Source organism: Gopherus evgoodei, chromosome 8 (assembly GCF_007399415.2).
Source record: "Gopherus evgoodei ecotype Sinaloan lineage chromosome 8, rGopEvg1_v1.p, whole genome shotgun sequence".
In the NCBI taxonomy this organism is placed as follows: Eukaryota; Metazoa; Chordata; order Testudines; family Testudinidae; genus Gopherus; species Gopherus evgoodei.
In genome coordinates, this window is record NC_044329.1 from 112079752 (window position 1) to 112091793 (window position 12042).

At 46.2% G+C, this 12042-nt stretch overlaps 1 protein-coding gene across 13 annotated transcripts in view; it reads right to left on the reverse strand.

Annotated features, from left to right (window-relative positions):
* The window catches only part of ST3GAL3 (ST3 beta-galactoside alpha-2,3-sialyltransferase 3), a 444286-nt gene that overhangs the window by 176118 nt on the left and 256126 nt on the right, over positions 1-12042 (reverse strand). Inside the window, exon 1 of one of the 13 annotated variants that reach the window (XM_030572869.1) lies at positions 9580-9653. The exons of the other annotated variants lie outside the window; for them this stretch is intronic. Within the exon in view, the coding sequence (XP_030428729.1) occupies positions 9580-9623 (44 nt within the window). The 5' untranslated portion in view covers positions 9624-9653. Of the gene's footprint in view, positions 1-9579; positions 9654-12042 lie in introns of those variants that run through there. 13 annotated transcript variants of the gene reach the window in all.

Genomic DNA, 12042 nt, shown 5'->3' on the forward strand with positions numbered 1-12042 from the left:
ATGTGAAGGAGATTCACACACCTGAGCCATTCCTTTTAGGTGACAAATCTGAGGAACTGTCCCAGATTGAGGTGTCAGTAGAAGAGGTTTTGGAACAAACTAATAAATTAAAAGTAGTTAAGTCACCAGGACCAGAGAGTATTCACCCCAGGCTTCTGAAGGAACTCAAATATGAAATTGCAGAACTACTAACTATGGTATGTAACCTATGTAGGTAGCCAATTTTTAAAAAATATTCCAAAGGTGATCCTGGCAACTACAGGCCACTAAGCCTAACTTAAGTACCAAGCAAATTGGTTGAATCTATTGTAAAGAACAGAATGATCAGATACATAGATGAACATGATTTATTGGGAAAGAGTCAACACAGATTCTGTAAAGGGAAATCATACGTCATCAATCTGTTAGAATGCTTTGAGGGTGTCAACAAAAATATGGACAAGAGTGATCCAGTGAATCCTGGACTTTCAGAAAGCTTTTGGCAAGGTCCCTAGCCAACATCTCTTAAGCAAAGTAAGTAGTCATGGGATAAGAGGGAAGGTTCTCTCATGGATCAGTAACTGTTTAAAAGACAGGAAATAAATGGACAGCTTTCACAATGGAGAGACATAAATAGCAGTGTCCCCCAGGGATCTGAACTGGGACCAGTGCTAGTCAACGTATTCATAAATGATCTGGAAAAAGGGGTAAACAGTGAGGTGGCAAAATTTGCAGATGATACAAAATTACTCAAGATAGTTAAATCCAAAGCAAACTGTGAGGGTTACAAAGGGATTTCACAAAACTGGGTGACTGAGCAACAAAATGGCAGATGAAACTCAATGTTGATAAATGTGAAGTAATGCACATTGGAAAACAATCTCACCTATACATACAAAATGATGGGGTCTAAATTAGCTGTTACCACTCAAGAAAGAGATTTTGGAGTCATGGTGGATAGTTCTCTGAAAACATTCACTCAATGTGCAGCAGCAGTCAAAAAAGCAAACAGAATGTTATAAACCATTGAGAAAGGGATAGATAATAAGACAGTAAATATCATAATGTCACTATATAAAATCCATGATACATCGACACCTTGAATACTGCATACAGTTCTAGTTGCCCCATATCAAAAAAGATATATTGGAATTGGAAAAGGTCAACAAAAATGATTAGGTATATAGAAATGTTTCCATCTGAGGGAAGATTGGGACTATTCAGCCTGGAAAACAACCGACTAAAGGGGGATATGATGGAGGTTTATAAAATCATGAGTGGTAAGGAGAAAGTGAATAACAAAGTGTTACTGACAACTTCATGTAAGACAAGAATCAGGAGTCACACAATAGGCAGCGTGTTTAAAACAAACAAAAGGAAGTATCTCTCCACACAACACACAGCCAACCTGTGGAATTCACTGTCAAGGGATGTTGTGAAGGACAAAAATATAACTAGCTTAAAAAAAGAATTCGATAAATTCATGGAGGACAGGTCCATCAGTGGTTGTTAGCCGAGATGATCGGGGATGCTACAGCATGCTCCAGGTGTCTTCCACCTCTAACTGCCAGAGGCTGGGAGTGGACAACATGGGTTGGATAATTGCCCTGTTCATTCCCTCTGAAGCACCTGGCATTGGCTGCTGTCAGAAGACAGGATACTGGACAAGATGGACGTTCTTATTTTCTTAATACTGACACCATCTCAGATGATAAAAAGAGGGAAATCCTGAGAAACACTAAGCAGAACTATAGAGAAAGAAGCCAAATCAGTCAACATAAAACTCAGAAGCCTGAGCAGACTTGCAAAACACTGAAATAAATGGCAGAAATGGGTGGACGCCCTATGCACCTGATGGTCCAGGAGGACACAGGAGAAGAAAGACATTTGAGTGGCATATCCAGATACCACAGTGACAGGGCACTAGACGAATGATAGACTACACAAGATGCAAGAGATTTTGCTCCTAGCTCTGAGATTTGTCCTCCTTATATATGTGAGGGTTTACACCCCTGGTTACGAGGCAATACGGCCTAGTGGCCAGAGTCCATAGAACCGCCCCTGGTCGTAGGACATTGCAGCCTATTAGCCAGAGTCCATAGAACCGTCCCTCGTCGCAGGGCAATACAGCCTAGTGGCCAGAGTCCATAAAACAGCCCCTGGTCGCAGGGCATTGCAGCCTATTAGCCAGAGTCCATAGAACCGCCCCTCGTCGCAGGGCAATACGGCCTAGTGGCCAGAGACCGTCCATAGAACCACCCCTGGTCGCAGGGCAGTACAGCCTATTAGCCAGAGTCCACAGAACCGCCCCTCGTCGCAGGGCAATACGGCCTAGTGGCCAGAGTCCGTCCATAGAACCACCCCTGGTCGCAGGGCAGTACAGCCTATTAGCCAGAGTCCACAGAATCACCCCTCACAGGGCAATGCGTCCTAGTAGCCAGAGACCATAGAACCACCCCTGGCTGTAGGGAAATGTGCCAACATCTCTTAAGCAAAGTAAGCAAAGAGATTCTCCCACTCCACCGGGTCCCAGCCTTCGGCCCTAACCATGGTGTAGGACCTTGTCCCTGTCTCAGTGGGGGGGGGGGGTCCTACCAAAACACGCTGAGGCTTGCTGGGGGCAAGGTACCAGTCCATCACACCCCCCCACCCCGGGTCACTTCCTATCGATTTGAGCGTGGAGGTCTCCCACGAGTCCCTAGGTTCCCTGTGGGCCTCTGGGGGAGTCACCTTGTTGGATTCCTCCTGTAGTAGGGCTTCGAAACAGCCTGAAGAGGCTTCAGTCACAGAGCCTCGGCAAGCAGTGGCTGGTCCTCCACAGGAGCTTCCCGGTCAGGTCCTTCCCCTGCGGCCGCCAGCCCAGACTGAGCTGGGCTCCCTCCTTTTATACTGCCAGAGGACTTGGAGCATGCCCAGTATGGATGGGGCAGGACTTCCACTGTCAGTGCTTCCGGTCTGATGCTACTGGGGCTGGTGCAGGGCGGTGCTGCCCCGTCACAATACAGAAGCCATTAAGAATCTCTCTGCATGATGTTGCTCACTGGAAATAAGTGCATTGCAAGAAAAATATCCCCAAATAGGTCAATCTATATGGGGCTATGGATAACTGACAGATATTTGATTATAGGAATCCTGCTCAGAACACAAAACTAGGCATTTCCCATCAGTCCTTAAGAATTAAGGAAGAAGAGACATGATCTTGACATGTTTCTACTTATGAGGCTGAACTAGCTCTGTGTGTGGATTCATACTACAACTCCTGTACCTGATCATAAGTCATCTTCTCCTAAACCAAACCCTAGAGGCTCAGAACAACGGATATAGGTGGCAAGGGACAGTCCTGCTCGAAAACATACACTTTTGAGGAGGATTACATTTTCCTTTGGCACAGAACCGACTTTTCAGTTATTAGCTTTGTCCTGTTGGGATGGAAGCTGTCAAACCAGCTTCTCTGAACATTTCATTGTTGTGGAAGTAGAGCAAGAGTCGGGCTAGCTGTAACCCTAATAATGCGAGATTTGTAGAAGCGAGGATTGCGTGAGGCGAGTGGGAAAGAACTGTGTGAGAAGTTGTTGCGACCTTGTGTCGATAAGGTGGAATGTAGACTAGCGTCTAAATAAAAGTGAGAAAAATAAGACATCAGGATGACCTATGTATAAACAAAATGCAGCTGTTCCTTATTATTGTATGTAACAAAAAGTATAAGTGCTGCTGTAATTGTTTACCTGTAGACACACCTGCCTAGGAGGGGGAAACCCTGTGTCCTCGCGCACTTTCTGCCTCTATGCAATTGCTTGAGAAATGATGTATCTGACTTTGCTGCACCCAACCAAAAAGTGAGAACTAAGTTTTTCTCCGACATTGTGCACCTTGAATTGTAGCTCTGCTATTTTTGACTAGGTTTTTGTCTGTTTCAGGTGCTGACCTAGTCACGTGACATTATGTGTATGTTCATCCAGTTCCCTACATACTGGGCTAAATTCTGAATTTGATCCTCATCTACCACCATTGATATCAGCGGTGTTTCAGAAAATCTAAGTCAGATCAAAATCTGGCCCAACAACTTGAACAAATCCGCCTGTCCTTACATGCTGGTTTTGGGCAAACACTTACTCTAGTCATAAATCCCTGTGAGGGACGAAACTACATCAGAAGTGGAGGAAGAGGAAGCTAGTGCTGGCCCTTGAATGAGGGAGGCACAAGAAAGAGGCAGAACAGGATAGGGCCACATGCTTGCGAGGGGAGGAGAAAATGCATGAGGATGAGAGAGACTGTTTTAAGTTGTAAGAATGCAACAAGAAGTGAGACTGACAGACACTGAGTACTGTATACAGGCTACAGTCCTCATGAATAGCAGGTTTTGTCTAAGACACTCTCACAGACTGATAAGAGTTCGATTGTGGTCTTGACCTTTGGTTATTAGTGAGGAGCAGCAGAGTAGGAACTAGGGGGAGAAGGAAAAAACCCACTCCACAGTGATGGAATGTCATGGAAGCAGTACGCACATTACATCTGCAAAACTTACAAAGGCAGCATATAGCCTCCAAAATTAGATTTCTAAAATAAACAGACACACATAACTTGTTTGTTTTGGCATGAAACCTATCTCCTCTGTTTTCTCAGGTTCAGATGTACTCAGGATTAGCTCAACACCTTCTAAAGCAGCACAAGAGCTAGAGAGTTTAGTAATAAAAAGGCTAGTGGAAGACTGACCAAACCCCTGTTAAGTACCCAGCATAGGCCCCCAGAATAACTGGCTCAGCTCTTGAGATACCAGCACTTATGAAAGCATGAAGAGAAAGGTTAATTTAGGTAAGAGATCTCTTCCAACCCGCCCTGATGTACATTCTGCTTCTCATCTCCTTCCTCCAGAGATCGTGCAGGGGAAGGTGGAAGCTTGTCCTAGCCTGACTTCACATCTCTTCCTGACATTAATCCCCTGTCAAAAATCAAATGAGCTTGAAGATTCCTCAAGCTCCAGGGAGGTGAAGCAGTTTAAGAGATGGGATGTAAAAGGATTAACCCCATCCTGCAAACGACACACTTCCATTCCTCACTCAACATGGCAGGCTGTGCCATGAATGGCTGGCTGGGAGAGGAAAAGCTGAAAGATTTCTTCTCTAAAGATAACCATCTGTGCAGGATTGTTTTACAAGGTCTCAGCTTCTTAGCATGACACAGGCAGAACATCCAAGGTCTAGGTGGATTTTGGGCCTCACAGACAGCAGTAGGGCCAGGCTGACAACAAAGCCCCTTCTTGAGCCTTCAAGCTGCTGCCCTTTGAACATCCCAGTTAGTTCCTTCCAGAATCCTGGGCTACCTGATGCATCTGGGCTCCTGGCACAGAGCACTGATGAGACAATCAGTTGCTTCTGGGTGGCTCCTTTGAAGCCCTCAATAGACATTACAAAGGAACCCCAAATTTGGACCCCAGCCACAAAGGTGGATGGCTTCAAAGTTCTCAATAACAACATTATCACTAGATCACACTCTACCCTGTGGCAACTCAGAAATCGACAGAACTGAAGTGCTGTTTCATCAATGGCAGCATCTGCACCCGAGGGGCTCTCTGTCTGCATGTGAGGTATTGGTCTCAATGCTGATGTTCCCAGGACCTTCTGCACCTACAGTCTCCATGCAAACAGTGTCTATACCTTCCCAGATTTTGTTGGATTCCTGGGTTCTGGTATCAGAGAACTACTAGGTGGAAGCTGAGTGAGAACAGCAGCTAAACCGAGAGATATAGGGTTCTCCTTAGCCACAGACTAACCAAAGATTTCTCTGACGTTCAGTAGATCTTTGCAGCTGTGTGAGAGATCAGGGGTAATATACTGTCCCCAAGAAGGTTATAGGCTCTCCCTTTTTGTCCTGCTCTGCATGGTAATACCTAGAGGGTGTTGACTGCACAGTGTTGTGCTCTAGCACCACCAACTTTGATGGTAGCTCTCATTCTAAGGAGGGGGTTACCAGCCCATGGCTACAGTAATACTGTAGGATGGGGGTTCTCAAACTGTGGGTCGTGACCCCATTTTAATGGCATCATCATGGCTGGTGTTAGACTTGCTGGGGCCTGGGGCCAAAGCCCAAGTCCAAGCCCCACTGCCCAGGGTCAAAGCTGAAGCCCAAGGACTAAATCCCTGGGCTCAGGCTTCGGCTTCAGCCCTGGGCAGTGGGGCTCAGTTTACAGGCCCCCTGCCTGGGACTGAAGCCCTTGGGCTTCGGCTTTGGTCCCTCCACCTGGGGTGGCAGGGCTTGGGGTGGGCTCAGGCATTCTCCCCCTCCCCGACCCCCTCCCTGGGGTCATGTAGTAATCTGATTGTCAAAAGGGGGTTGCAGTGCAATGAAGTTTGAGAACTGCTGCTGTCGTGTAACAGGCCTTCACGACTGGTAGTTAGTTACACTGTGAAAGGAGACTTCTGCCTTGGTGGAGTGTCTTCCCCAAACCTACCATGCAGTCTGTGATTGCTCCAGGAGAGCCAGAAGAACCTACCACCAGAAAGAGCCTCTTAGGGTAAAGTAGAGCTGTGTCTCATCTGCATATTGTTGGCACCTGAGTCCATGTTGTCTGACCAATTCACCTAATGGCTGCATGTAAATTTTGAGAGGAACTTGGAGATAGATAATTGTTCCTTGTGGGACTCCACAAGTGAGGGGTTTAGTGGTAGATGTGCAATTTCCTATGACAACTCTTTGGGTGTCTCTCTCCAGGAAGAACTGAAATCATTTAGTGCATTAATCTGGACCCTTGCCACCTCTCAACGGAGAAAGCAGTATTTCATGGTCAGTGTCAAAATGCAGTGCAGAGAGATCCAGGAGAATGAGAATGGATGTTTGCCCTCTATCTATTGACAAATCATCTTATCAGTGCCACTAACATGGTTTCAGTTCCATGTCCTGGCTTGAATCCAGACTGTGCCAGAGCTAGAACGTTAGCTTCAGTTAGAGGAGCTTATAGTTGGCCTTTGGCTAGCTTCTCCATGAGTTTGCTCAGGAATGGAGGCTTGACACTGAGTGGTAGTTGGTTAAAACAGATGTATCCTAGGGTTGGGGTTCTTCAGTGTTGGTCAGACTACTGCATGTTTCAAGGAGGAAGGGAAGATTCCTTCTCTGAATGAGAGGTTGGTTATTTTGACCAGGAGTGGCAACAGCTGTTCATGACTCTCTTTCACAAGCTAGGAAGGGCATGGTCAGATTCACAGGTCTTGGGTACAGACTCCTTTAGGTGTCCAGCTCTACTCAATGAGTGACTGTACTGAATGCTGGTAATGCAGGGGGCTGTTGGCTGCAGGTGGAGCAGATCCACGGTGTTTGAGAAGGCTTCTGGATTGCATGGGATCTTTTCATGGCAGTAGGATGACAGGTCTTTGCCACACTTGGTACTGGGATCTGATGCGGGTCGTGGTCACTCATGATTGATGAAGTGGTTTACCACCCTGGACAACTCCTTGGGGCAGGAGTCGGCAGCTTCAATGGAGGTTAATAAGATTCTTTTGGCCTGTAATACGGCCTCAGCACAGACTTGGAGACATCTGTTATATTTGATCCTGTCTGATTCAGCCTTTGTTTTCTACTGTTATCACTTGAGTTTCCCTGCTCTCCTCATCTATCACATAGTATTTGAAAACCAAGCAAATCTGCACAGGTAATGGGGAGGAAGGGGCCATTTTAGGCTGTGTCAATGGACAAGGGTAGGTACAATGATAATGATTTACGAGGTCCTCTAAGGTGCTTATATAGCCCCCCACCTTCATAGTTTCTAAGCACCTTAGAATCTTTAATGTATTTAGCCCCATAACTCCCCTGTGAAGAAGGGCAGTGCTTTTATCCCCATTCCACAGATGGGGAACAGAGGGCCAGAACAACTGAGTGACTTGCCAGAGGTCTGAGATGGAGCTGGGAACTGAACCGGGGTCTTGGAGGTCCCAGGCTAGTTCTCTAACTGATGGACCATCCTTTCTCAGCTACTCAACCTATGGGCGGAGTGCTGCAGTTATTTAGCAGCCTTTGAAATTTGTTCAAGTCCATAAGTTTTTGGGATCACATCAGACTCACAGGTCTTTCTTCTTGCCTGGGAGCTGGAAGCGCTTTGACCACTGTGTTAATGAGGTGACAGCCTGTCCAAGACAGCTGCTGGGTTGCAATGTTCCCAGTCTTGACATCTAGACCAAAAGTATGACTGGCTGTGTGGGTTGGACCAGAGATGACCCACGTAAGAAGGGAAGGGCTTTTGCATCTGCAGCCTTGTCAGTATGATTGTGGAGATCTCCCAGGGCAATAAGTCCGAGGTATTTCACTACTATCACTAATAAGGTGCCAGTGAGCTCCTTCATTAATCTCTTTCCATGTGAGGTGGTCTGTACTTGAACATAAAAAATTATTTTAGCTTTGGCTCTGATTTCTATTATCAGATGAATGAACTCAAATAAAGTTGTCTTGCTTCAGGTCTCCTCTTGGATTTGACATTTGCAGAGAAGATTAACACAGTGCCACCTGCCTTCTTGTCCTGCACAGGACTGTGATGTACCAAGTATCCTGAGGAGACAAGGCAACTTGCACAGGGTTCGTGGTGTCATCCAGTCAGGTCTTGATGATGCAGGCTACGCTGGGTGCTTCATTGCTGATGCAGTAGTGTATAGTTTGTTAGCAGCAGAGCCTGTTGTTGACCAACTTCACATTTAGTTCATGTTGCTATGTGCTGTCTGGCTCTGGTCCATGCCCAGCTAGTGGTCCTGTGCAATGTACAGATGTTAGAGGTCTGGAATCTGGTTTCCTATGTCTGCTTTTCTGTTTCTTTGGGGTGTTCCTGACAGTTTAGATTACGCTAGGTGATTAAATGGGTTGTTCTAAGGGATGGTCTGACTAGAACAACAGCTGTCTGGTTCACCAGATGCCATGGGAAAGACAGGTCTGTTGGATACCTTTTGGAACTGTAATCTGGCTGAGAATGAGCAGAGCTGGAGCAATAGGTTCCTGGAGTAGTGGTAAGTGTGCTGGAAACATGGTGGCAAAGCAGTAATGGAAACAGTGTTAATACCGATAGTCATTGGTAGGGTTGACCCCAGAAGGAGGAAGCAACAATGGCATCAGACATTCATTTCCCTGAAATACGGTATCTGTTGTCACATGATGTCCATTGCTCCTGTGAAGTATTTTTTCCACACAATGCAGTCAACCTGTGGAACTCCTTGCCAGAGGATGTTGTGAAGGCCAAGACTATAACAGGGTTAAAAAAAACTAGATAACTTCATGGAGGATAGGTCCGTCAATGGCTATTAGCTAGGATGGGCAGGGATGGCATCCCTAGCATCTGTTTGCCAGAAGCTGGGAATGGGCAACAGGGGATGGATCACTCGACGATTCCCTGTTCTGTTCATTCCCTCTGGGCACCTGGCATTGGCTACTGTCGGCAGACAGGACACGAGGCTAGATGGATCTTTGGTCTGACCCAGTATGGCCGTTCCTATGTTCTAATGCTTGGGAAGGGAGTAGAGAGGAAGGGAGTCACGTCAGAGTTAGAGCTGTAAAGCAGTTTCCTCACCAGAACGTGACATTGAGGCTGGAGGAGCACAGCTGGGATTGCTTCCTCACACTTAACCTTACCTCACACTTAGCCTCTGCTCACATGCATGCAGGAACACAGTCATGCACACCAGTCCAGGACTAGGAGGATCCAATCGCTTCTGCTAATGACTGTTGCTGTGTATATCTTGACATGTGTGAGCCAGTCTAACGAAGTGCAGGAACAGGCAACCGTCCGTGATTCTGTGCAATGGAAATGACAACTCACGGTAATGGAGACTCTTTGGAGATATGATGACTACAAAATTAAAAACATGAGTCACCAGTTCACCTGCTCTGAAGAAGCCCTAAGTGTGTCCCGCACTGATTCTCCAAATAATGTGAAAGACAAGAAATAAAAGTAACATTATTGTAGAGAGAGGGTTTGTATTTAAGTGTTTGAAGCCAACTTGACAGAAGCCAGGAAGCTCAGTTAAGGCAGAAAAATGCTGTCCTGACCTGCCCCATTATGCCCGGAGATTGCAGCTTGCAAAATCCACCATTGCTTGCAGCCCCCTCTGATACCCAGCACAACAAGGCAAGAGATGAAAAGCAGAGTTTCAGACACAGGGTTAGAAAGATGTTGGTTTAAAAACCAGTCCCTTAACATTATTTCAGTGTCATGTTTTGTATTTCATGTGTTACTGTCAGCGCTGCAAGATTCTGTTACAACTAGTCTTTATTACCAGAAGCCAGGTGGGGCGTTCAGGGCCGCAGAGGGAGGACTGAGCCGAAGGGATGAGGTTATAGTGTCATGGTATTTGGAAACAGGATGAAGGTGAGCAAAAGTGAGATTGCAGCCTTGAGTGTGTAAAGCATCCTGTGCAAAGTAAAGAAGGGAGATGCGGGGAGCAGGAGCTCAATCCGTACTCCATAGCACACGGGCTCAGCTCTCACAGATACTGGCGTGCCCACTCATGCACAGCCTGGAGTCAGCAATTCCATTGGTCAGACAAAGTTTAGCACAATTATGTTCCAGATCACATTTCACCAGGACAGTGGGGCAACTGCTGAACAGAACAGAGGAAGGGGGAGAGCAGTCATCAGCTGGACACAGCCTGTACTATTACTCAAGAGTCCGTGTTAATGACACTACAGAGAAAGGGCGTGTCATCCCTTCTGAACATGCCTTAGGGCAGAGGAAAGTGTACATGACAGGGAATGCAAGCAAGGGGCACAGCTCACATTGTCATTAACCCTGTCCTGCATCACGATACAAACAGAAGAACAATTTACTAAGCGTATTTCAGAAGTACTCTGGGCAGTTAAAACAGGGACTATCCTTGTCCAGAGGCAAAGATTTTTACAAGATTCTCTCTCAGTGCTCTTCACCCTGTATGCAGAGACAAAGGTGGACATGAAAGCCTTTCCCTGTCCAACTGCTTCAGCCATCTCTTCACTGCCTGTCACTGCTGCAGTGACTGCGTGTGACTGTCCTGAACCGCACTGGAGGTTTCATGGAAAATAAATGCTAAACTGCATTCACTGTCTGGGAGTTCTTTGCTCCCATCCTACTCCTACTGTATGGTCTATTTCGGGATTCTATACTGCTGACCAGCATCACAGTATGAGTTACTTCCACATACGAATCAAGAGCAGACACTAAATCGCTAGTGGACTTCAAGAAGTCTCTGATACTGCTCCCCTTTTCAGGGTCAGAGAGCTGCTGGGGTTAGGGTTGGGGGGGTGTTGTATTAAGATGTTTTTAGTGGTAGAAGCAATGTTAATGTTGACTTATTTTTATAGCAAAAAGACTTGTCTGGAAGAGGACTGTTTAGACTCAGGTACCACAGTGAGGAGTGCCATAGAAGGATCTGATTACACCAGAAATTCTTTTTGTGGGGGGGGGGGTGAAACCATGGACGTAAAAGGCAACAAACTGCACCAAGATACTAAGAGAAATGTTGCCAACTCTCATAATTTTATCACAATATTTGGTGCTTTTTTTTGGAGGCCCTGGTTCCCAGTGTCAAGTTATTTTGTGAAAGAAAGCTTCTAGACCTCATGATTGCAGGAAAAGCTTGGCGAGGTACCCCAAGGGCATGCTGAAGGCTCACAGACCAGAAGGCATATTAAAAGAACCCAGCTTGCCTTTCTAAAGCAAACCAAACCAAACCACCTTGGGTTGACAGTCATTTAAAAGGTGTTACAAAGAAATAGAGCCTGTGATGGAGATGTAAGTGGAGCACAGGAACGGGGCCAGAAGAATGCAAGTGACAGAAGAGAAGAGCTGCAGAAACTGGTGCAGAGAGGCCACTAGCAATGCTGCCCACCAACAGCACTCAAGGTAAGCAGGCAATTAAACCCAGAAGGACCAAGGCAGAGGAAAGAAGGTAGTTCATTCACTTTGTCAGGCCACTGCACAAATGAACATGCAATGACGATCACATGGATACTCCAACTATGATGTTTCTTAGTTAGCATTTTTGCTAACTATCAAGTCAATTTGTGTATAACTCAGGAGGCTTCCACCCCCATTTCATAAAGCTGTTTTTATGACATCAG